This window comes from Helobdella robusta (assembly GCF_000326865.2).
Source record: "Helobdella robusta unplaced genomic scaffold HELROscaffold_23, whole genome shotgun sequence".
Lineage (NCBI taxonomy): Eukaryota > Metazoa > Annelida > Clitellata > Rhynchobdellida > Glossiphoniidae > Helobdella > Helobdella robusta.
In genome coordinates this window covers 1,998,363-2,024,306 of record NW_008704216.1, presented here as the reverse complement: position 1 = coordinate 2,024,306, position 25,944 = coordinate 1,998,363, and the positions used below count along the sequence as shown (strand labels likewise).

At 32.6% G+C, this 25,944-nt stretch overlaps 4 protein-coding genes across 4 annotated transcripts; 2 read left to right on the top strand and 2 right to left on the bottom strand.

The window, feature by feature from the left end:
- The first annotated feature begins 1,411 nt into the window (after positions 1-1,411).
- HELRODRAFT_185578 (hypothetical protein) lies at positions 1,412-4,512 on the top strand. Its single transcript, XM_009019043.1, has 6 exons — positions 1,412-1,528; positions 1,631-1,878; positions 2,098-2,271; positions 2,619-2,784; positions 3,059-4,273; positions 4,352-4,512. Coding segments are annotated over exons 1-5 (744 nt in total). The 5' UTR covers positions 1,412-1,527; the 3' UTR covers positions 3,214-4,273; positions 4,352-4,512.
- On the bottom strand, positions 4,495-10,821 carry HELRODRAFT_185576 (hypothetical protein). The gene is made up of 5 exons (XM_009019042.1): positions 10,750-10,821; positions 7,562-7,618; positions 5,331-5,485; positions 4,973-5,207; positions 4,495-4,868 (listed from the first exon to the last, which is right to left on the bottom strand). Exons 2-5 carry the CDS (start codon positions 7,613-7,615, stop codon positions 4,680-4,682), a joined length of 633 nt encoding a protein of 210 aa, XP_009017290.1. The 5' UTR covers positions 7,616-7,618; positions 10,750-10,821; the 3' UTR covers positions 4,495-4,679.
- A 4,641-nt stretch (positions 10,822-15,462) lies between these two features.
- On the bottom strand, positions 15,463-21,585 carry HELRODRAFT_156976 (hypothetical protein; the record flags this gene model as incomplete). The annotated part of the gene is made up of 16 exons (XM_009019041.1): positions 15,463-15,569; positions 15,974-16,108; positions 16,397-16,574; positions 16,991-17,104; positions 17,519-17,606; positions 17,752-17,908; positions 17,997-18,134; positions 18,340-18,425; positions 18,631-18,722; positions 19,035-19,112; positions 19,599-19,676; positions 20,226-20,406; positions 20,612-20,759; positions 20,931-21,021; positions 21,163-21,284; positions 21,570-21,585. The coding sequence occupies 16 exons, from the start codon at positions 21,583-21,585 to the stop codon at positions 15,463-15,465; spliced, it is 1,809 nt and encodes a 602-aa protein (XP_009017289.1).
- A 1,255-nt stretch (positions 21,586-22,840) lies between these two features.
- Positions 22,841-23,257, top strand: HELRODRAFT_78824 (hypothetical protein; the record flags this gene model as incomplete). Its single annotated transcript, XM_009019040.1, has 1 exon — positions 22,841-23,257. A coding segment is annotated over one exon (417 nt), but the record flags the coding sequence as incomplete, so codon positions are not given.
- Between the last annotated feature and the right edge of the window lie 2,687 nt (positions 23,258-25,944).

Here is a 25,944-nt window from a genome sequence, read left to right as displayed (position 1 = left end):
CTTTGGCGATGGAGGTGTTTATTCGTTTTGAATTTTTGGTTTATTTTTTTCTCTGATCTGGCTGTAATCTTGGAAGTTTAAAATTAATAAAGATATTGGATTTAAACGAAGAAATTGCAAATGTCAGTATAGATACGCTTAAATGAGTCATTGCGAATTTTTTTTCAGTACATTACAAAACTTATTTATCGACAATCTCCAACTTTAGTATCAAAAGCCAAAATGGTAAAATTTGGACAGAAGGAAGTAAGATAGAGCCTAGGTTTCAAACAGCAGATTTTTGTCAAAGCTTATAGAGAAGCTCTAATTTGTATTCATACGATTTTTTATGGCCAATGAACGATGTGACATGATAGAGTAAATTATAGGATCCAAATAATATTTTTTCGTTAAAAGAACAATTTTATTTTTAGATAAGTGCTAAAATCTGAAAATTGACAATAATTTGTAAAAAAAACTTCTAAAAGTCTTGTTTCTCAAGTGTTGCTGTGTTGATGTCCTTCCTATACATGGATGATGTAGCTGACAATTTTCGCATGGTCATAAACTCATTTATACAAAATAGTAACAAAAATGTTAGGTATTGTGTGACAAGTGTGGGGGCGAACTGTAACAGTTTAGTAATAAAGTGACGTAGGTTTGCGTTATAATAATAAATATTTAAGTGATATTTTTGTCAAATCATAGTAGGTTATAATAATAGTACAGTCTATACTGTGTAATGCTATTATGAGACGATGGTGCCATAGAACTTGAATAAGTTTTAGGCAATGCAAATGTAATATGAATTGATTGTATTGAGATGAAACATGCTTGAGCAAATATTGTTGTGTTACGTCATGGAAGCCTTGTAAAATTACATCCGGCATCACATTTTTTAGCTTTTCTGTATGACAAAATTCATGAGAGTTCAATTATTATTTAACTATAATTGTTATGTAATTATTATGCATACACTTAGAACGTTGTCTTTTTATTCTATATATGAATACATTGTCTTACTGAGGCAGAAGTAACTTTCGATAGGATCATCATTCTTGTTAAAATTGATTTAAAATTATACCCAGTTGTTAATTTGTATTCCACATTTAGAGAACACGACACGTTGTAATATGTGCATATGTGTATTGTAGGTATAATATATGGTGCAAATGAAATGTACCTACCTACTGAATGTACCATTTCAATAGTTATTATGTGAATGGGCACATAGTTGAAAGCAGGGTCTTCATTTGTCATTTTATGGAAGTAATTTATAGCAAAGTAAAGTAAATTATAAACTTTAAAATTGTTAATTTAATCCCAAATTAAGTGATTCCAAATATCATAAGTAGCGTATGTTAGTAACACACTGTTCGCATTTATTTGTAGCCCAGTTAACCTGCCAACACTCATAATTTTAAAAGTAAACGCTATCAAATTCAGTTTAATTCGAAATTGTTTTGATTCTAAATTTTTTATTTTTACCTTTACTGCCCGTCGGCCACGTTTGAAACATTCCAGAAAATTTATCACAATTTTTTTTAAAAGTGAGTCTTAATTTAATTTTGTTTTTTTATTATTTTTTTTCAAACAATTTTAATCCAAAGCCAAAAAAAATACCTAAACTAAATTACTAAATTAATATTAGTGGCGGAAAGAGGTGAAGTCGAAGAAGACGCCGTAAACGGTAACCACCACCACATTGTGAACAACGAAGACAATCTCAAACTTTTGTGCCACCTGGACGAGGCAGCTTCCGTAGACGCGCACGATTTGTGTGGGTCCGAACTCTTAATAGACACCAGTCTTCTGATTAAAAATGACATCAACACCCCAAGTCAAATCATGATTGTCACTAACTTATACGACGAACTTTTTTGCTCGCTCGATGAAAAAGTGTTTCAAACTTTTTGATTTTTTAAAAGTTGTTCATGAAAAGATTTTGAATTTATAATTTTATTGAAACATTTACATCTAATTAGTAATATTAATGGTTAAAAGTCTATCATTTGTTAAATTGAAATAAAAAAATTAAATTTTTCCAAAATAAAAAAATAAAAATTTTTAACTTTTTAAAAAATGGACTTTAATTACATACTAATTACAAACAAACAGTTGAAGTTTGAAGGTTTAGTGAGACAAATAGATCCACTAGCCACCTTTCAGTACTTATCAAGTTTCAGACGAGCCAGAGTGGAACTGAGTTCGTTGGAGACCTCACGGCAATGCTTTGATTACCTGAATAACTATAAGCTGGAAGGCAGTCTTGTACACTGTTATTATGTCCAGGTAAGTTAATTTCAAATGAGCACCGTATTTTCATATGTACACACACACACATATACAAACACATGTTTCTGTACTGTGATTTATAAAATTCACATGTTTTGATCTGCACATTGTTGCTCTTTGTTGCTTATGTTGTTTTAATGAAATTTTCTATTCTTGAAGAGACCCAACTATATAAATGAATGCGAGAAAAAATAGCAAGTTGGGGTGTATTTGAAGCATATATTTCATGAACAAATCAGTAGCAACTTTACACTTTAGCAAAAAAAATTTTTCTGATCTGTTTTTTTATCTAGATTGCAACTAATTGTTTAATTATTAAAATGTTAATTTATTTTTTCCACCAGCCTTCGATCTTATCATGTCAGCAACAATACCTCGACCTGCCCCCGCGAGAAAACCTCTTCCTTATCTCCCCACCCTCCTCACCACCGATTGGCTGGGAGGTACAACTGGAGAAGAAGCCTGTCATCAATCACGAACTACTGGCAGCCATCGAGAAAATGGGGAAAAGTTTGTAGACGGTTTTCAAAATCTTAAATTATTGAATTTGTTAGACTGCACTTAATTCTATTCTAAACTCTCTATTAATGTTATAATACATTTTGACTTCCGTACAGTATATAAATTTCGTTATATACAAAGATTTTCGTTGTATAGAAGTTCGTTATAAGGAGGTCTGACTGCGTTAAATCATTTTCATTGTTCTCTTAAGATTGATATTTGTGCTACATTATAAAATAATCATCTTTAATAAACCACTCAACTTAACCCGACGGCTCCGAAGGTGATGCGTACGAAGTGTACACGGGCGTTGGGGACATGCCGTCAATCATCGTACACGTCTGCGACGACCCGCCCAACTTTGAGCAGAGACCTAAAATTATTCAAACCCGATGTCCGGAGAGGAAGGCCAAAACGATGGAGCAGTTGTTCTGTTAAATTTTCTTTTAGTTTTTGCTTTCAGAAGTATTATTTAAAACATTTTTTTCTTTGGTTTTGGTTAATTTTATTTTGTGTTTTTCGTTTTTTTGTTTTGATTATAGGATTAAATGATTAAAAATTAATGATGGTAACGATAATAGTTTATTAATTCTAATGAATTGATTGAGTTTATTTTATCGAGTACATGATGCATTCTGTTTACTTAATTCATTGTGCATTACCTGCGTGCGTCTTATGCTTTATATACACATCCAATTGAATAGATCAGAGGCATAGGGGTGATTAACATTTCAAATGCTATTTTTAACCAATAATCTTATGCAAAAATTCTTTTTTTCTTATTTTGGCATGTGCCAAGCACTTTTTGTGAATAGTTTAATGGCTTTAATTACATTTTTTATTCATGAATTTGATTCAGATTTATTTTCTCTTTAAGTTGCTGCGATTCAGCTTAATTATCTTGAATTTATTTAGAAATATTTTTGAGCTGATTTCCGTTAATTACACAAACATGTACCACTGATTTATATTACTGATCGTCTTATTTGGTTTATACATGTACAAACATTTTTACACCATTTAATCTAATTAATATATTTCGCACTTCCATCAGAATATTGATTTCGTAATTCGATTGATTGCCCGAATGTACATATCCAACCACGCTCCGCGACTATTTATAAATTTTATAATATCAAGAATTCGTCAGAACAATAGATTCAACGCACGCGTACAATTAGGGTAACGTAAGAGAGATGGTGTCAAACAGTTGCGATAAACAGCCGAGTTAGTTCCATTTTTCCATCGCAAAGATTTGACAACTGTTTTCGTGTTTTTTTTCTTTCTTCATATTAAATTTTTCTTCATATTTAATTGCAAGGAGGCGGACAGGCGAACTGTTTGCATGTATCTGACGTATGCAATACGAACTTGTGTAAATAGTTTCTTTTTTTTTACAAATTTTCAATATTAATATCATCCGTGATGTCTTCTTCTTCAACTGTTTGCACGTTCTTTGTCGTCACTTTCGTGTTTAATTTTTTACTCCTCATCATATGTTCTCATCATATGTTCTCATCATATGTTCTCATCATATGTTCTCATCATATGTTCTCATCATATGTTCTCATCACATGTTCTGCTGTTTGTGAATTATTTTTCATTCATATTAGTTATTGTTGGACGTTTTTTGAACTTATCTTTGCTCAATTGAATTTATCATTATTCGTTTGTTGTGACAGATACAGCGCGGTTTTCATATTAAGTGATGTGAATAAATAACCTCAGAAACAATCTCTTTATTGTTTTAATGCTGAATAATCGAAAGATAATTTTTTGATTTAAATTAAATACTATTTCCAGTCGCTGACTATATAAATAATTAATTGAATACAAATAAAATGAAATGAGTAGAAACAAGTTGGTTTCATTTCCGTGGCCCATCGTGCATGGCTCCAAATTGGTCAGTCTAATATCGCCCTGCTCTTCCCGATGTTCATCCCAGCTTGGGTGGCTCCCTTGTTGCTTCCGTACTGTAGGCTGATCACGTTCTGTCCGGCTTTCAACTGTTCGTCACTGAACTCACGCAAATTTTTTTCGTGCTTCTTTGGCCAAAATCCATCGGGTCCCGAATATCCTGGTTTCGTTTGAGCCTAACAAAATTGTGGTGTTTTAGCAGAAATTAAGAAATTGGAATTATACTTTCACCCACTTCTCACATACTTGTTATACTTCTTAGAAAGTCAAGATTACTGACCTCGATGCCGAGAGCCCTGATGCAGACGCAGACTTGAGCCAGGTTGAGAGCTCCCTTCTCGTGCAGGGACTCCGTTGGAAACGTGGCTGTGTCCGCTACTCCGAACTGTTGGACTAATTTGGTGAAGGTGGCTATGCGCTCTCGTTCTCGCATAATCTTCATGGCTTCGATTTTGGCTGGCTGGAAACTTTTATCTTGCCAGTTCACTTTGCCGGGGAAGAGTTTATCAATGAGTCTGTAGTAACGTAAAAACGCATTGTCATGTTCAATAAAATATATTTTTAATTTGAATGTCAAAACTTCGGCAATAACCAAATATGAATTCATTCAATTTATGGGATTCGAGCCATGAACGAACTTGCAGAGGATGACTCCATCGCCAAGGAGCTGGTAGAATTTGTCGTGGGAGCCGTCGATTTGTGAGGGATCTGATGGGATTTCTGGGACGTGTGTGATCATCTGGATCCAGTGCAAACATTTTGTAGCCTCTTCTGGATCGAAATTTGCTTCAATCTGTCGGTATTTTTTTTGCTTAAGTGTTGTGTAAGAATAATTACATTTTTATTTCTTTATTAATTGCGTGCATTTTTATGTAATCGTGTTTAGTCTAAAACATTTAACTATTTAGAATAAAAATTATAGACGAACAAATGATTGAATGAACGAATGGGTGAATAGATGAATGGCTAAATAAACGAATGAATGAATGAAGGACTGAGCGAATGAATAAATGAATGACCATAAAACGTTCCACTCATAAAAGTCGGTCTACTTAAATCATTGTCTGCCACCAAAGTGCAGTCACCTACATTAGCATACCTATCATGTTTCAATGGACAGATATTTGCGATAGTATCAGTATCAACAGCTGGTTGGAGATCTTTAAGTTTAGTAGAAGTAGTAGCACTGTAGTAGCAGTAGTAATGAAACAGCCTTAGTAATGTAGTAGTAGTGGTAGTGGTTGTGGTAGCTATGGCGACGGCTGTAAAACAGCAACAATCGCAGATGAAACACAAAATTTAAACTATTATTTTAAGAATTTTCTTCATCTAACTTCACTAAAATCAATCAACAGTATTTTCTTCTCAATTTCTCAATTTTCTTCACTAAAATCAATCAACAGTATTGTAAAAATTTTAAACCAAGTCGTTAGCGACAAGAATGCTGATGAGTCATGGAGAGAGAATGATAGAGAGGGAGAAAGAGAGAAAGAGAGAGAGAGAGAGAGAGAGAGAGAGAGAGAAAAGAGAAAGAGCGAGACATTAAGAAAAAACTTCAGTTAAAGATTCCGATTTAATTTAAAATTATTGATAGATAACTTAGAGGATTGAAAGCATAAAAAAAGGATAGAGACTGAGAGGTTGAAGGAAAAGAGGGGTAATTTATTATGAAAAAAAAATGGAAGAACATTAAAAAGGTAGGTAGGGGTGTCTCATTACAAAAGAAATCTTCGGAGAGATAACGAAAAAATTTAGAGGGGCGTCAACTTTTAAGAAGGAAGGATAAGAAACCTTAATCATTCACATCATCTTTCAGTATCATCATTTATCATCTTTTACCACCATTATCTTAATCGCAAAATTGCGCGGATAAAAAACAAACACGCTCACATGCATATTCACACACCTCTCTCTACATACACATGAACACACAAAAACATACACATACAAAAATACACACACAAACATACACACACACACAAACAAACACACTCACATACATACATATATACACGCAAACAAATTTAAATAACACAAAATAATTGTGTTGACTTTTTTATTTGCGTCATCAGACTTGTGTTTGTACAATAAAGTCATTCACTTAGATGTACCGTTGGTTTTTATTTGATTCAACTAGTGAGCGAGTGAATGAGTGAATGAACGAGTGTATGAGTGAATGAATGAGTGAATGAATGAGTGAATGAATGAGTGAATGAATGAGTGAATGAATGAGTGAATGAATGAGTGAATGAATGAGTGAATGAATGAGTGAATAAATGAGTGAATGAATGAGTGAATGAATGAGTGAATGAATGAGTGTATGAACCAGGCGTCATTCAGTCGATCTTAGATCCGGTATGCATTAATTAATGACAATTAGTTAAGCTAAGTATTAATTATATATCGTTTATATGTATATATATATATATATATATATGTATGTGTGTGTGTGTGAGTGGTGATGGAGTGTGAGTTAATTTAATTGTTGACTTTTTCTAAATTGTTGTAAAGTTTAGAGGATGGAGAAAGATTCAGTTTAGTGTGTGGTGTGTGTGTGCCTACAAAACGCTTGTGTACACACACACATGTTGTACACATGTTGTATATTAGTCATCTATACCAAGTTATGTTGATGTTCCAATATCTGGTCTCACTCATTCATTCATTCGTTTGTTCGTTCATTTATTTATAAAGAAGATGTAAAGATATTGTACACATTCATCCTAACATTTATTCATTCACTTATTCATTCAATCAATTGTTAATTAACTAATTCATTCTTAGTTAATTCATTCATCCATCCATTAATTAATTCATTCATTTATCTATCTATCCATCCATTCATTCACTCATTCATAGGACAGCCTACCTTTTTCTGAGCTTCGGCAGCCAAACCTGACTTTCCGGCCCTTGTAGACGACATCTTCTGTCGAAAAAAAACGAATTTATTGTTGAATTTAATTTAAATTAACTTACACATCCTCACATATTTATACATTTTTTTATCCATCAATAAATGAACATAAATATATTAGAAATATATATATATATATATATATATATATATATATATATATATATATATATATATATATATATATATATATATATATTTAGGAACGAGGTTTTCAGAAATGCAAATTTCATTGAAATTGTTTGCTCATTTTGCATTAATTAACTTCTTTATAAGACATTCAACGAGGCGGTATTGTTTGAGTTCATATTTATCTAAAACTGGAATAAAGCTAACAGCGCTGTTTCGGCGTAATGCCATCTTCAGAGCCTAAATATTGTTTAAACATATAATTTAATTAAAGTATTTTGTAGAGTTATATGTATTATATTTTTGCTGAATATGTTTTTTGAGGTTGTCAATATCAAGGATATTAGCGTCATTTTCCAGAGAAGACATAAAGTTGTTGTATTGTTGGGTTGCAATTTTGTAGAGTTATATGTATTATATTTTTGCTGAATATGTTTTTTGAGGTTGTCAATATCAAGGATATTAGCGTCATTTTCCAGAGAAGACATAAAGTTGTTGTATTGTTGGGTTGCAATTTTGGGTTGGGTTGTTGTTGTATTGCCGTGTATTATATATATATATAATACACGGCAGAAGCACTGGAAGAGTTATAATGAGACTAGAAGATGTTACAAAAGCGAGAAACGAATGCGACAAGTCATTTTGAACTCTTTGGCCGGAGACACATTCGACAAAGAAAATAAATAAAACAACAATAATAACAGCAACAACAACTACTACTACAACAGCAGCAACAACAACAACAACAACAAGAATAATAAAATAATAATGACAATAATAATTAGTAAATAAAATAATAAAAATATATATAATCAAATCCAGTTGCTGTGACGGATCTATGGAAGGATGCGATGAGGTGGATTGTCAACTTAAGGATTTGGAAAATCATCCCATCAAAACGGGAACTGGCAAAAGGAAGAGATCATCAACTTTTTAATTTTTAAAAATCATTCCACCTCCACCGCGAAATTTTGGCTGATCATATCCCATTTATGTCTATTTAAAGTCTTTAAGGAAGTTGATGTTAAAGTCATTAACGATGTTGATGTTTGAGTAAAAATATTGGATAAATATTTGCTTTATTAATTTCCCTAACCCTAACCCAAATATGTCCAGACCCATTGGCACAAAGAAAAATGGACTCAGGACAGCGCAATTACTTTGTAACGCAACCTGAAGAAAATGACGGAGAGGATTAATCCAACTGGACAACTGGACTAAAGAATAAAAACAAAAGCTGAACAGACATACACTGAAATTAGATCTCCAATGATGAATCACCTGGAACACATCATAAAAAATATGGAGAACAATATGATTATCACGGCTGATGAATTGTTGAAAACAAACAACATCAATGAAGTAAGAAAAAGAATAATCCTCTTAAAAAGAACAAGGCAACTAAAGATGCAAAGACCATAAAACGCATTGATGAATGTATAAACAATTTAACTAGCCTAAGAGAAGAGGCGAAGTCAATTCATGAAAAGACAAACGGCCACCAACAACAAGTGCAGAAATAACAGCGAATGCACGTGCATAAGGACTTTCATGGAGGCCTATAGAAAGAATACTTGTACCTTAAAAAACCAAAAAAACTCGCCACAATAACGCGCCCACAAAGGGAGCGTTGCCCTCTAAATATTCTTAATCTTTCGGAATACAACCTAGCAAAGGACCAAATTGGCCTACTAGGTAAGGGTTTGGGTTTTAAAACACACCGAAAAAAATGAAAATATCCGAGATTACTGAAGGAATTGATAAATTAGTTAGGGACATAAAATTTAACGACTTTTTTTAGCAACAATAAAAACATAATAAAAACTTTACTACCTAATCTACCTGAATATAGAAGATTCTTCAAGTCTAAATGGAACCCACCACGGTCGAAGCTATCTAATAATTGCCTAGCAGCCACGGAGGAAATTAATCAACTTAAACAAGAATTCACTTCTAAAAATGAAGATATATTCATTAAACTCAACCTTAGGAAATTATTTTATTTTATTGCACTTCTTATTCGTAATTGTATGTTCTGCAAGTTTTGGGTTGAGCTAGTTGAATTGTTAGAAGTTTAGGCTATATAAATTTAGTTGATCGATTGATTAATAGGACGATCGGTTGAATGATTGATTTGTTAATTGATTGTGATTGACACCAATATTCATAGTAGCAAGAACGTCTATGATTGAAATAATGTGCTTTATTTATAAATGACAAAATTCGAGGAAGTAACTATATTGATTGATTGATTGATTGATTGATTGATTGATTGAGTGATTGATTGATTGATTGATTGATTATGATGATTATTTGATCGATCGATCGATTGATTGATTGAATAGTTGATCGATCGATTGATCAATTGATTGGTTGATTGACCGATCGATTTATTGATTGATTGATTGATTGATTGATTAGAAAATCAAGGAAGATAACAGACAATAATTAAGCGAGCGATTTTTAATTTTTCCGACACGACTCGAGATCGAGTCAGTTATTAAATTTTATATAATTATAACCTCATATCTTCATAGTCAGTCAATTTTCAGATTTTTTACTACTTTATCTAAATGTAATCAATTCACTCCTTTCCAATTCACTCCTTTCCAATTTACGCATTTTTTTTAAGTTAATTTACTTCCGTTGAATTTGGAAATATTTTAATTTAAAAGAACAAGCATCAATAAAAGTTAATTAATATATTTATTTGGTAACCATTCCATCTGTCCTATACTCTGACAGCTTTTGAGAGGATTTTTCTTATAAAAAGCGCTATACAAATGCACATAATGAGAATAATGAGATGAGAAGATATATGGGGTATCGATTGGCAGATGAAAATAACTGAAAGTACAAATAACTTAATAATTATAATGAATCATCGAATAAATATGTAAAAAAAAGGTATTCAATAAGGAATGAATCACACGTCGGAGTAGAAAATAATAACTTCAAAACAACAACAAAATAATTAATAAAATGATTCTATTAATATATCAACTATATCTAACCTTAATCAATTTATTTATAACTTGAATTCAAGTGACACCAATACAACGCAAATTACGCCGAGCTGAAACAAACTAGCAGCTTAACATTGACAACAAACTGTCTCAAACAATATATATATACATATACATACATATACAATATATATATACATATATATATATATATACATGTATACATGCGCCTTTGAAAAATATTAATGGGCGCTATATAAATTCTCCAATAATATATATAGTTATATGTATATATATATATATACATAAACATATATGATATATATATATTTTGTATATGTGTGTGCATGTGTGTGTATGCGTGTGTATGTATATATACATATTTATTTCTGCACTCATAATTATACAATCGTATTGTTTAGCTCCGTTTTTTAAGTAACGGACCTGCCACCAAAGAGATTAACGTCATAATATATTTCGCGCTTTAGAATTTTTCAATTGTAGTACACGTTTGTGTTAATATTATTATGAATAATTTAAAATTTTGTAGTACTGTATTGCGTAGTGACGTTGTACTGTGTAGTAATGCTGCATTGTACAGTAATGTTATACGAGTACACGCCTATACAAAATTGTTATACCCATACCAGATATTTAGGAATGTTAAACTAGAATTTAACAACACAAACAAGTAGCAGCATATTGACAACAACAATTCAAGGTAGAAAACATAAACTGCATCAATGACAACAACAACATAATCAACAACAACAACAACAACATAGTCAACAACAATAACATAGTAACAGCAATAACTAACAACAACAACAACATGGTCAACAACAACATAGTCAACATCAACAATAGCAACAAAAACAATAACAACACATCAACATGAACAACATGATTTTTTAAAGAGTAATAATAAAAATAAAAACTAAATAACAATATATCAGCAGCAAGATAAACAACAACTTAAACAACTAAAATAATAAAAATAGCAGTTTTCACATTCACTCTCTCAAGAGCAAGAATAATTAAATTACAAAAAAAATTCGCAAAATTTTGGCCTACGATATGAATTATGCAAGTATGCGTGACGTCATATAAATATCGTAACGCCATTGGTCAAAGTGGTAAATCATCGGAGATTAAATGATTTTATACTTATGACGAAATCTGGCGCGAGATTCGTGGAAGATGTCATTATGTAGGTGATGATTGAGTGCTTGAAGACTTGTAATATTTCCTTAAACATTCCTCAAATAATAATAATAATAATAAATCAATCAATAATAATAATAAATCAATCAATAATAATGATGATGATGAAAACGAGCGGAACAATTATGAAAAAGGCGATAAAATTAATGATACAGTCCTATATGGCAACTGGCGAAGCGCGGTTCGTTCAACACGGTGCGACGCAATTATAATCAACAACTGTTTTATTGATTTATGCAAATCTCTGCGTAACTCGGGTGATATAACGTATTTGATAGTTCAATGACAATAGATCATGGTTCTACATGTTAAGGTACTGACTAGGGATGTAATCAACTATTTCGTATGATGAGGACAGACTAATTGAAAACTTGTTGGATCGTAGCAAGTGAAATCTCTGACACAATCCTTCATAAACTCAAAAATTCGGCTTTTTTATGTGACTGCCTTTTTCACAGCCTGTTAAATAAGTCAATTTCTAAATTGCTGCCGATCCAAAATCAAGCCAGGAAGATTGTTGCGTTGTTGGAGGCATGAAATTTGATTAAATAACAACAATTCTTCGATATTTTTTTTTCTAATCAAGAAAAAATTAATCTATAAGATCTCTGCCTTCGTGCTCAAAGTGTAAAATGAATTTGCACCTGCACCTGAATATCTGAGTGAGCAAATCTCTGCCAAACCGAAACTGATTGGACTTGGACCTGATGACAGGCACCTGCTGAGTGTTCCTCCGACTCAGCTGGTAACTGGTGAAAAAGTTTTTCTGCCTCAGGGTGTAGAACAATCTACCATTACATTTTCATTTACTTGATTACTGGTAAAACCACAAATGTCTCTATGTAATAACAGCCTCGTCGAGACATCTATGGTAAAAACACAAGTGCATTAGTTCTGCTGAGAACGGATTGAAAGCGTGAATCATAATTTGTCATGTCTGTTCAACATAAGTCGGTAATTAATTGTATAAAAATAGTTTTAAAAAATTTATTATTATTACAGTATAAAATTGTTTAACCTATTATTTATAAAACTATTATTTAAAATAATAAAATTAACCAGATAATTTGCACATAAGTTACCAATGCAGCGTTGAATTTTAAGAAATGATCCATTAAACGAGTTCATCTAAATTTCAAAATGTGTTCCAACGGTATATCAAACGATTTTAAAAGAGTCCTCAACATAAATGCGATAAACTTATCCTATTTAATATACCCTCTATTTAATATTCTCTGTTAGATACTGCAATAACTTTCAAGTGCGATGAACTTTCCGTTGGATACTCCCAGTTAGATTCACGGGGCTAAAAATTTCAACAAAATTAAATTAGGATTTTATCATTATTTTGTTTGTATTAACTAAATAAAACCAATAAAAATCCGAATTAAAAATTTCCCCAAAAAAACACCTCAAACTGTTGCGCTTTACCAGTTAATATATTAAGTATAAAACGCAGCCGTATATCATGGGCAGAAACTTCATTTTATTTTGAGGCCAGCCAGATAAATGGCGATTTATAACTGAATGTAACTGACCGTGACCAACTTTTATTTTGTAGTGGCTGTTTGCATCTTCTTGTAAGATCTTGTATGGTGTATACGGTGATTTTTATACGACTTCCGCTTACTTCGAGTTCAAAGTTCAAAGAGAACCAACTAACTAAACCAACCATTTTTACTATAAAATGACGAAAAATTTTTTTAATATTTTCTGAGACAATATATTTAACAGAATACACACACATTTCTTAAACATCTGCGTTATTGATTTTTTAGCACCTAGATTAGCCCTACATGGTATAATCTACAAACTGTACGAACCGCTTTGACTCCTAACTAATTATTAACAAACTCTATTAATACTAAAATTCATTATTGTATTTATTAGAGCCATAATTAATTAGTAATTGAACAATATTAATTTAAAAACGAACAGACGTAATAATTAATATTATATTATATTATCAGTGTTTCCTACCATCTTTTAAAATTTTCATCTAGATAAAATAATAATGCATCGTAAAATAAACTTCGCTAAATGTGTGGAAAAATTAACACTATCAAATTTATAATCCATAACATGCCAGAGACAAGAAACATAAGCTGATCCAAAAATAAATCCGCTCATACAAACAAGCATACATAAATTAAAGAAACACAAACCACACATACATACAAACAGTAAGTACAATAGTAAACACATACAAAAATACACACACACACCACACACACATAAATGACGAGGAACATTATAAAGCTGCGTAAAAATGAAGTTAGAAGTGAAACCGTGTGAATATGAACGAATACAAACAAACACACACACACACACACACACACAAACAGACACGCATGTTAGTACTAGAACATTATGGAACCCAGAAATAAAATTTTAAATTATCCTTAGTAAAAAAATTGCCAGGAAAAAAGGATAGAAATTATCAGCTGTGTATTGATGCTTCAAAGTTTTCTTAGAAGGTTAATTAACAGTACAGTTATTTATTGGACCTGTCCTGGTTATGACATTAAACTGACCCTCACTGCCTTGTGAGTGATGTTGGATCATCAAAGGCTAGGCCCACCGCTTATAACTGTTGTTGCGTAAAAATTAGCCAAATAAATTACTTATGATGACAGAAGTGACAATGGTTTCATCATAGGTAGCCAAACGGCAACCCCCGATCTCGGGGAAAATGTCGTCTAAACGTGTGTTGTTGTTGTTTATTTATTGGACATTCGAAACAACAGACAAACACATTCTTAGTATGGGAATATTTTCTTCTTATGGTAACGACATCAGGAAGCAAACCTAGCTAACAAAATCAAACACAAATTTCAAACAAAACTAGAAAAAAAGAACTGAATCAACACATTTAACTAAACCACAGATACGCACGCACGCACGCACGCACACTCACACACACACACAAACGCACGCACAGTTATAATCATCAAAACAACAATAAAATAAATTACAATAATAAATAAATTTCATAATATTTTATTTATATATTACAATATTGTTATGTATATAAAAATACAAAATTGCATCACGCACACGCACGCACGCACACACACACACAATTAGAAAAATATTCACACACACCTAAGTTGATACCATCATCATCATCATCGTTATCATTATCACCATCAATATGAGTTGCTTTTGAATGTAAATACAAAACTGCTACATACATATCTGAAAAGCAATCATCTTCATTATCATCATCATCATTAAAACCACCATCGTCAACAAATTCAACTCATCACAAACAACTGCATCATTCCCTATATATTTCATCATCATTTATTATCACCATTATCATTCCTTCATCTTCATCCCTTCAAATGAAAAAAGACCATCAGCATGATGTTATCATCATTACGTTATTCATTCATTCCTCATTCCTCCATCCATCAATCTTCAGTGCTTCATCAATCACCAATCTTCCATCAAAGACCATCAGCATGACATCATTATCATTACGTTATTCATTCACTCACTCATTCATTCATTAATTCCTCCACCCACCAATCTTCAGTGCTTGATTGACCACTGCTTGACGCAGCTATCCTGGCCGACGGACAGCAGTGTGTTGTTGTCCACCCACTCAACTCTGGTCACCTGACTTTGTGGGTGGGCTCCTGTGTGTGGTGTGTGTGCGCGCGCGCGTGTGGTGTGTGTACATGTGTGTGCGAGCGTGTGGTGTGTATACATGTGGTGTGCGTGTGGTGGGTATACATGTGTACGAGTGTGTGTTTGGAGTGTGTATGCAAATGTGACGTGTATATGTAGTCAGTGTATGTGAGTGTATGTGGTGTGTATGTATTTTTATCCCCAAATTATACATGCAAAATACTACTACACTACCACAATATCATCAACCCTGATAAACGCCAACCAACCAACCAACCAACCAACCAACCAACCAACCAACCAATCAACCAACCAACCAACCAACCAACCAACCAATTAATCAATCAATCATCAACACCAACACCAACAACAAACAACACCACTACCAACAACTGAAACAACAACCAACAACCTTTAATAACAGTGTAGTTAGTTTTACTGCTCGGGTCCCAGATGATGCAGTGGGTGTCAAGAGCTCCACTGGCAAGGTGCTTCGAGTCTGGAGACCAATTTATCGAGTTCACTCTAGCCGTGTGGTAGCCCCATTCTGACGTTATGAGAACCTTATGGTAGGGATATGATTGATAATAATTTTGACATTCCTAAAAATAACAATCCAGATAGTGTCTGCTAATAAATTTCCAATTACAAACTAATTACCATTATCTGTAAATTATTCCAATTATTCAGCTAAGTAGTATTAATAATTAGTTAATCAATTACTAAATACTTATTTAATAAGTCAGACATACATATAAAATCGATCAATCATGTAATCAACCCACACAAACACACACACACACACACCAGGCAGGTAGTCATACAAAGAACACACCGCAGACCTTATGTTCAGGCAGTTCGTAGAGTTGTATCTTCCTGAAGGCATCGCAGGCAGCCAGGTACCTTCCATCTGGTGAGTATGAGATGTCCTTGAGGCAGCCATGATGCTCCAGGCCCTTCTTCTCCTCCAGTTTGCAACTACCTGATACGCTGAAGATGTGCACTTTTTTGTCCTGTAAAGAGGAACAATACAATACAATACAAAACAAAACAATACAAAACAATACAAAACAATAAAGGTGTTTATTCAACAACCAGATAATTGCTGGGAGGCCCGAAGAAAATCTCATTGGGCCAGCCTATATACAGGAGATGCAGTAAGGTATCGACATAATAAAATAAAAACATCTTTTTTTACAATTCTCTTTTGAGAGTTTCTCAGAGAAATTAACAGCAACAAACAAGCAGCTCATGTGAATATGCAAGGATTCATACATCACTCACTCACACACACACACACACACACACACACACACACACACACACACACACACACACACACATGAGAAGTTTGCATTTGAAGGCAGCCACTGCAACAGCATAGCCAGGTACATTAAACATCACACAATGTAAAAGGTAGAAAACTGACCATATCACCTCCTCCGACGGCCAGTTCAGTGCCAGCGACGTTGATGGCCACACACTGAGGCTCGTAATCAGCCTTCAAACTCTGCAACAACTTCCCATCCTTCAATATGGCTATCTGTAAATGTTCGTTGTTTAGTTTCATTAGTCTATAAAAAATGTCACCAGATGCCGAATGGCTGGGAAGTTTGCTCACGAACAACGGTAGCAGTGTTGTACCCTTACCTACTTCAATCAAATTCATCTTAGAGTAATTTTGAGCCATCTTAAATGTGCGTGCATTGTGTTACGTGTTATTTGGCATAAAACTGATTTTGCACATTCTGAAGAGTGTGTGATGTGACGGAGAGGATAGGACAATTAGATGAAAAGGATTTTTAAAGTTGCATGTAGAAAAACAGATCTGAAGCAATTGCACAGCATCAACAAACAAACCAACCAAATTAATTAACCAATCAATCAACCAGCCACAAACCAACCAACCATTAAATCAACCAGCCAGCCAATCAAGCAACTCAGCCAAAAAGCCAACCTCCTTGATACAAGCCACAAAAACAGTTCCATCAGGTCCAACTGCTATTCCTTTAGGTTGAGAGGTCATCTTCACTGAGGACTGGTAACTATGAATGAACAAAAGAATGAAGGAATGAATGAACAAATGAATGAATGAACGAAAGAGTCAATCAATCAATCAGCAGAATCACAAATGATAAAATGACCTAAAACAAGCCAACTGAACAATCGCAATAAACAAACTAAGCTAACCCGCAATCAGGAATCTTATTTAGGTCAGTGAAGAAGACCATGTCGTCCATTCCACACGTGATTAGATGGGTCGAGTCAATGCAGATGTCTTGGACCTGATTGGTGTGACCTTTTCCCGAAATTAGGTCACAGTGGCCATTTGATACATCCCATCGACCTAGTTAGAAAAAAAAAATTTTTACCATTTATGACATGCATATGTAAAATAGTCCAAAATGATAAAAAAATATATATAGAAAACATACATATATTTCCGTCAAAGCTAGCGGTGAAGGCATATTTCTTATCTTTGCTCAAAACAAGAGCTGTGATTGGCTTGTTGTGACCCTTTATGATCCTCAGTGGTTTTGAGGGATTCGATTGGTCGAGGTAGGTTATGTGGCCTAAATTTTCAAAAAAAAAAAAACTATTCACACATAAACAATAAACATTTTTTTTTACAAAAATAACAATAGCAATAAATGACGCCAATGACATTAGTAATAAATTTTTCGTCTATATATTTTTGAATTTATAAATAGAAAAAATTATTGTGCTATAATTATAAAAACAGAATAATTATTCATAGTTAATTATTTTTATGATGACCTGAGAGTGAAACAGTTAAGATGTGATTTCCCTGCCAAAGACAGCCAACCAGCATGTCATCAACCTGAGTTCCCAGGACAAACTCCCTGATTGGTTGAAAGGTAGAATCATAAATATTAATTAGCTAATACAAACAGATGATTGGTTGAGATGAGGGATGAATATTAATTAGTTAACAGGAATAAATATAATTGGTTGAGAGATGAAAGATGAATAATAATTAGACAGATAAGCATAATGACATTAGAATAATTAATTATAATGAACAATATCAGTATTTAATTAGCAAACTTGACAAGGAAGTGGTCAGTCGCATCCCAGATTTTGGCCGTCTTGTCGCCTGAGATGGTCAGAACTTGCTTGTTGTCAGGCGAGAAGGTAACCTTCAAAGTTGTCGATGGATAGAAGGATGGATGATTGAATGGATGGATGGATGGATGATTGAATGGATGGATGAGTAAATGGATGGATGGATGAAAAAAGATGAATGAAGTGGTAAATGAACAATTAAAATGATAGAGGGTTTGATAAATGAATTTAAAAATAGTAGTTAGATGGACGGATGGATGAAAAAAGAAAGTGAATGATAGGTGGTCGTCTATATAGATGAATAAAATGATGGATTAAATGAATGAATAAATTAATGAATGAACGACTGAACAAATGAACGACTGAACTCCATTAATAGGACCAACCCCATATATTCCCATTTTATGAGCAGGGTTTCCGAGTTCTGCTTTCTTTTCCCCAGTTTTTCCATCAAAAATGAAGCACTGAGTAAATAATGAAACATGCAAAATTCAATACAAAAGTCGTTACATGTATCAAACATTGGGCGGCTTGATGGCTCAATGGTTAAAGGCGCCTGGTTTTGCTATTACAATGACTGGGTTCGAATATAAAGAGATCCCGCCTATCATATGCAATGTGTATGATGCGTGATTTGCATGCGTATTCGTGTACGCTGTGTGTGTTTGTCGTTGAAACCTCTGAAGCAAACGCAAAAGAGAGAAACCTTTAACCTTTATATGTATGTATGTATCATGTTACAGTTATGAGTAGTTATGTATATATGCTATTATTTAATCATTTATTTAAAATTATGACAAGGGTCGTTTATTCCCCACAAACATTAATTTCCTTTTTTTGGCTCTCCTATTGAAATAATAGTAATAGTAATAGTAATAGTAATAATAATAATAATAATAATAATAATAATAATAATAATGTTTCAATAAGAAACATAAAATGAAGCAAACCTTTCCATCAGCTCCACCCGACACAAACAGCTCTCCATCAGGTGAATACCTCACTGAGTTCACAAAACGTGTGTGATCCTGCACGTGTGCGTGCGTGTGTGTTAGAGAGAGAGAAAGAGAGGGAGAGAGAGAGGGAGGGAGAGAGAGAGAGCATGCATTTGTATATATGAGTATGCTGACTGTATGTGCATAATATGTTAGTATGACATTTTGTATTTTCGTATGTTGTGTTTTTGGCTGTGTTGTCCTTGTGTGTGTGTGTGTGTGTGTGTGTGTGTGTGTTTGTGTGTGTGTGTGATGTTTTGAGAACCTATAAAATAAATTTGAAACCATGAATAAATATTTTCCAACTAAAACATTTTAAAATGGTCAGTTGCTATAGACATATCAAATTAAAAGAAACATCGAAGATTTACGTCCTACCTCAGGGAACAGGGTCTCTGGATGCAAAACGAACATTGATTGATTGATTGTCAAAGATTTAAATATATGAAATCAGTAGCTATGAAAAAACTATTACAAAGACTCTTTCTTACACATAAAGTTGTTGGAAAAATGGAAAAAAACAAAAATAAAAAAATGATACTAGGATAATAAAAATAGAAAATTCTCCTTCTGCCAAAAAACCTGAATAGTGAACTGGAATTTGAAGGGAGGTCCATGGAAGAATGCGACAGTGTTATCTTCACTAGCGGTTATGATCCTGAAAGGTCGACTAGATCTGAAGTCGACCGAGTTGATGGATTTGCTTTGACCCATGATCTCACCCACGCTGGTTCCTGTATCTGCTGAGAAGACATGCCCGAATCTAGGAAGGAAATGTGGAAAGATTACATGTCACTCCATCTTTTTCCCCTCTAAACTAGTATCCTCCAAAAATATCATTGTTACCATTTTTCATAATTGTTATCATCAAAAGATAAAGATAACAAAAACTGAAGACATCTCTACATTTTCATACAAACATTACATACACTAAATTTGGCTCCAATACAAAAACATGGACAACCCACCTCTCTCTGCCTTCACCCCCGACGACGACCTTCTGGCTGTCCCCGGACCATGCAAGATCCTTGATGGGACCAGCAATAGGTTGGAACTCATTCTTCAGGATATGTTCCTTCTGAGTTGTGTCCCAGATCCTTACCTTGCCTGTTATATCTGCAAAAAAGATTTCAGAAATGATGCACTGTGTATTTTGATGTATCAATATGATTTATTTTGAGGCACAACCAAAGATAAAAGATCCAAACATCTTTGTGAAATAACCAAAGATATAAGATCCAAACATCTTTCTATTTGACAAATTGAAAAAAAAAGTAGTAAACAGACCAGCAGAAGCAATGTAGAAGCCACTTGGTGAGTATTTGGCAACTGTCGTTGGCTGCGAATGTTCTGTGTACAAATCTGCTTGCTCAGGATTCTAAAGAGAATGTAGATAACATTTATAATAATGAGCTGTTATATTTATTCAGTAATAAAAAACAAATACTTTTGTTGCTCATTTTGTAATATTTGCATTTACAGTATAATATATAAATCAATCTCTTTTTCAAGTACTTACATCAATGTGTCTGATGATGATGCTATTCCCATTAGAGTATAAAAAATTTTTCCCTTTGGGGTCGCCTCCCAAAACGATTGGTACGCCCCTGGCCGTCTTCGGCAGAGTAGCAAAAGTAGATTCTAAAATAATGTTTTGTAATTTGTTTTGTTAGTTTAGTAGTCATTAGTAAGATTAGATTAGTTTAGTTAGTTTTCAGTTGTGAGAGTGAGTTAACTAAGAGAGCATTTATATTTCATTAAATATAATAAAATGCTTTATTTCATTGATTTAAATTTTTATATCGTATAGTTGCAAATTTTAACATGAGGCACTCAGTTTGCAGATTAACTACAATTTTAAAAATAAATAATGAAATGAAAAAAAACCAACATCAAAAACAAAACAGGAACCAACTAATTACTAACTTAACGAATAAGACATCTTTTTTAGCGTTGCAACAATTGAATAAAAAATATAATTTATTCAAAATTCAGATATTAGAATGACGGGAGAAATCTTTTTAATCCCACCTGGGCCCCCAGCTAACCACTAATCTAGAACCGAGCAAGGAGTTTTATAAACTTCCGTGATTCTATTTTCATCGATGCCGGAAATTGTGAGACGAGTTCTTCCAGCTCTTCACCAAATATGGTCAGGTACTCAAATTTGGTGATTAATCAATATTTTGCAGTATTTAAATAAAAAATTGGGTTTGGTTTGTTTTATAATTAATTTAAACTGTTTAAATACTGTAATGCGTTAAAAATTATACTTTTTTCATTGCTTTTTATAGCTTTTTAACTTATTCACGCAACCATATAATACTGTATTGTAGTCTAATTTAGTAATTTTTATTTTTTTATAGTTTTATTAATTAGATTATAATAAAGAAATTGTTTTATTTCTTAAATAAATTTTAACTTTAAAAATAGTATAAATTCATCAAATAATAAGCGTTAGAAAATTTTGAAACGTCACCATTTTTCAAGCAGGTAATTTTATGCATCTGGGTTTTTCCATTAAATTCGACTTTCATGTTCGTTAACTAATTGCTTGTTGGGCAATTAAGTCCGACGAATTAATTACCAGCTTGATTGGCAGTTGTATTTTGCCTGCTGGCTCCGTGTATTCTCATAATAAGGACATAATTAATTTTGTCACGACAATTGTTAATAATTATTTTTATCTTGTTGACTTTGATAGCAATAAATTGAATAAATAATTAGCATTCAGAAGTAGTCTTCTATAATATAATAATAATCTATAATCTATATATATATAATAATCTATCTTATAGATAGTATTTATCTATCTATTTTATATGTATATGACTAATTTAGTAACTTATTAACTAGAGAGACCTACAAAGGCGCTGAAAATAGTTTATAATTTTAAATTGATTATTAACAAAAACACCTAATTCAAAATAAAACATGATAATTTGATGTTAATTTTGTTATAAAAACTCTCTGAAAAGTTATTGATTTAATTTTAATAATTGAAACTTGTTGAATTTTAATCTGAATTGAAAATGTTACCATCTCTTATCATTTTCTTCAGCTTAGCATTGATTGACAGTATAGAAAACACTAAAATTCTTATAAATGGTGGTATTTTTATTTTAAACGAAATTTTAATTTTTTATATTATTTTTAAAACTTCACTTACAGTTTCAATGTGACTTGCTTTTTTTGTTGCAGTAACATGTCCAGAGAAATGTGATTGCTATCTGACAACAGTTAACTGCAAGGGAAGGAACTTAACCTCAATTCCTAAAGATATTCCCATTTCAACTAAAATTTTGTATTTGGGATTCAATCTCTTAACAAGCATAGAAGATAAATCTTTTGAGAAATTAACAAATTTGACTGAATTATACTTAAATAATAATCACATATGCAAAGTTGCTAATGGGGCTTTTTATGGTTTATCATCTTTGAAGATACTATCATTTACTACAAACAAGTTGACAAGTTTGTCAGCAAAGGTGCTAGAAGATGTCAGCCTTTTGAAAGAGCTGTTCTTGACAAATAATGATTTGGTTGAAATTCCAAACTTTGCTTCTGTTACTATGAAAGGACTTGTCCAGTTAAACTTGAACAATAACAAACTATTAAAGGCAGATCTGTGCAAAAATAATACAAGCAATGCTTTTGAAAATTTGGAAAACCTTGATTTAGGTAATAATGCTGGCATATCAGAAATAACATTACATGACCTAACTTGTGTTAATCAAAAAAAATTTACAAAGTTGAATTTATCAAGATGCAAGCTCAGCCTTGTTACTCCAGGTGCCCTGAAATTTAATCAGTTGAAGTCAATCAGCCTGGCATACTGCAAAGAATTAAATTGGAATACTTTGCAGACTATTTTTGAATCTATAAATTCAAGTGAAAGTTTAGCTTCAATGGATCTTTCTGGTATATTTAACACAAATGATATTAAGCTGAATAGAAACACGTTTGATTCATTTCCTAAATCTACTCTAAGATATTTACTGCTACAACATTGTGATTCTAATGATGTATTTGAAATTGAAAATGGAACATTTAGAAACTTTCCCATGCTTGAAACTTTAGATTTCAGTCAAAGTAACATTGCAGATTTTAAAGATCCTCTTGAAAACTGCTTAAAACTAAAAAGATTAGTTTTCTCCAAAAATAAACAATTGAAAGAATCATCAATTTCTCAATTGAAGTTACCAAATCTGCAAACTTTAATTGTTTCCGAGTGTATGATTGAACGATTAAGTCCAGAAATGTTTGATGGAATAACAAATCTTGTAAACTTAACCGTAAAAGGTTGTAAAATACATCAGGTTGTAAAGGATTCCTTCATGAAATTGCATAATCTAGCAACTCTCGACCTCTCTTACAATAAAATTGGAGGAAATAATTTTCCCGTTTCGTTATTTTCCGATTGCCCGTATTTAGAGTATATAAATTTGAGTAATAACAAAATAACTACAATATTTTCAGAACATGATTTGTTCAAAAATTTGCACAACTTAAAATATTTAAACATCAGTAAGAATTTGTGCACAAATTTAGCATCATCGTTGTTTAAGGATCAACAGAACTTAATGGTCCTTGACCTTTCAGAAAATAAACTGGGAAAATGGTTTTCTAATGATTCAAGTTCTAGTCTTTTTGACCCGCTGTCTTCTCTGGAAAAACTAGATCTGCATAATAATGAAATGCCTTTTGTGACTACGAAGCTGTTTGAACATTTGCCAAAATTGCAAAGCATAGATTTAGAGCAAAACGAGTTCTCTTCTCTGAGCAATTTAACTTTTTCTTCCTCCATTTCATTAAAAGTAATTGATTTATCTGATAATAAATTTTCTACTGTTAATGTGCCAATGTTACTAAAGTTGCCAGCATCTGCATCAATTGATTTAAAAGGTAATCCATTCGATTGTTCTTGTGACTTGAGAGAATTTCGATCGTGGATTGATATATTAAACATCTCAACAGCAGAGAAAAAGTTGATCAATTTGAAGTCTTATAAGTGCAGTTCCCCAAATCAGCTGTCGGGTTTTCCTGTTCTAAGTTTTGATCCTTATTCAATTTGGGCATTTTGCAACTGGGTTTACATTTTAATTGTTTGCATAATTGTACTAGCAGTTGTTCTTGTTACTATTTTTTTAGTACTTTTCAAGTACAGATGGGTTATAAGGTTTAATTGGTATCTTTTAAAGAGGAGATGCCTCAGGAGACGGCAAGTTGATGATGAGGAACGTCAGCATCTGCTTAATACAAACTACGATTTATTAATCTCTTATATGGAAAATGAAAAAGATAAAAACTGGGTTACTAATGTTCTTGTGCCGAAGTTGCGTGAATTTGGACCAAATTTTAGAAGAATTTTTACTTATGACGAGATGGCACTAGGCTCAAACGTAATAACAGTTATTCAAGATGTGATATTTTGCAGTGCTAAGATTTTAATCTGCTTAAGTGAGGATTATTTAAATGATCGTCGTCATTGTGATTTTGAAGTTCCTCTATGCATTCATTCTAGGATTGTTAATGAGTATGATCTCAAAAGTCGCAACGGAATTCTTCTAATATTGCTTGATCCTCAAATTGACCCAACTAAGATACCTAAAGGTTTGAGAATCTTGATGGGAAATGGTGGCGATGACAGATGCTTGGAATGGTGTGAAAACGACGAAAATAGACAAGAACTCTTCTGGAATGATTTAAAAGAAAAGTTACAATAGATTTTATTTATTTTATTTGTTTCGTTTTGGTAATTTTTGTTTTCAAACTAAGTATTTTAGCACTAGCGTAGTAATAGTAACATTAACTCTTTGTGCTAGATATCGACATCTCAGTTGGAAAAACTGGGATTACTCCATGGATTTATATAATTCAATGGATTACTCTGCGTTTTTTTTATCTTATTACACAATTTAATTATGTGTCAATATTTTTTTGAGGTGTTTTATCTCGGAATAATTGACCAACATGAAATCTATACCTTAACTTAGAACGAAAAATATTATAAATCGCCATTTAGAACAGCTGCAAAATTTCAAGAGACTTGCCGTCAATGTACTTATTCCAAAAACCTGTCGAAACCATGTCGTAACGTCTTATATTTATTTTAAGGTGTTTTCTCAATGAAACGGAATGGAAATATTTATATCGCAATAGATAGCTTCTTATACATTGATTTGTGTTTAAGATTTAATTTGTTAATTATTTAACAAAAATTAATGTAGTCGGTATCTCAAATTAAAACTGGTTCAACAAATTAGTTGTGTTCGATTAGACATCCAAATAGTCACATAAC

Coding starts and splice junctions, on each gene's coding strand:
- HELRODRAFT_185578 (XM_009019043.1), top strand. Junction 1,879..2,097: donor TTTGCTCGCTCGATGAAAAA/GTGTTTCAAACT, acceptor ACAAACAAACAG/TTGAAGTTTGAAGGTTTAGT. Junction 2,272..2,618: donor TACACTGTTATTATGTCCAG/GTAAGTTAATTT, acceptor TTTTTCCACCAG/CCTTCGATCTTATCATGTCA.
- HELRODRAFT_185576 (XM_009019042.1), bottom strand. CDS start 7,615: ATGTCGTCTACAAGGGCCGGAAAGTCAGGTTTGGCTGCCGAAGCTCAG. Junction 5,486..7,561: donor CTGCCGAAGCTCAGAAAAAG/GTAGGCTGTCCT, acceptor AAATACCGACAG/ATTGAAGCAAATTTCGATCC. Junction 4,869..4,972: donor TCAGGGCTCTCGGCATCGAG/GTCAGTAATCTT, acceptor CAATTTTGTTAG/GCTCAAACGAAACCAGGATA.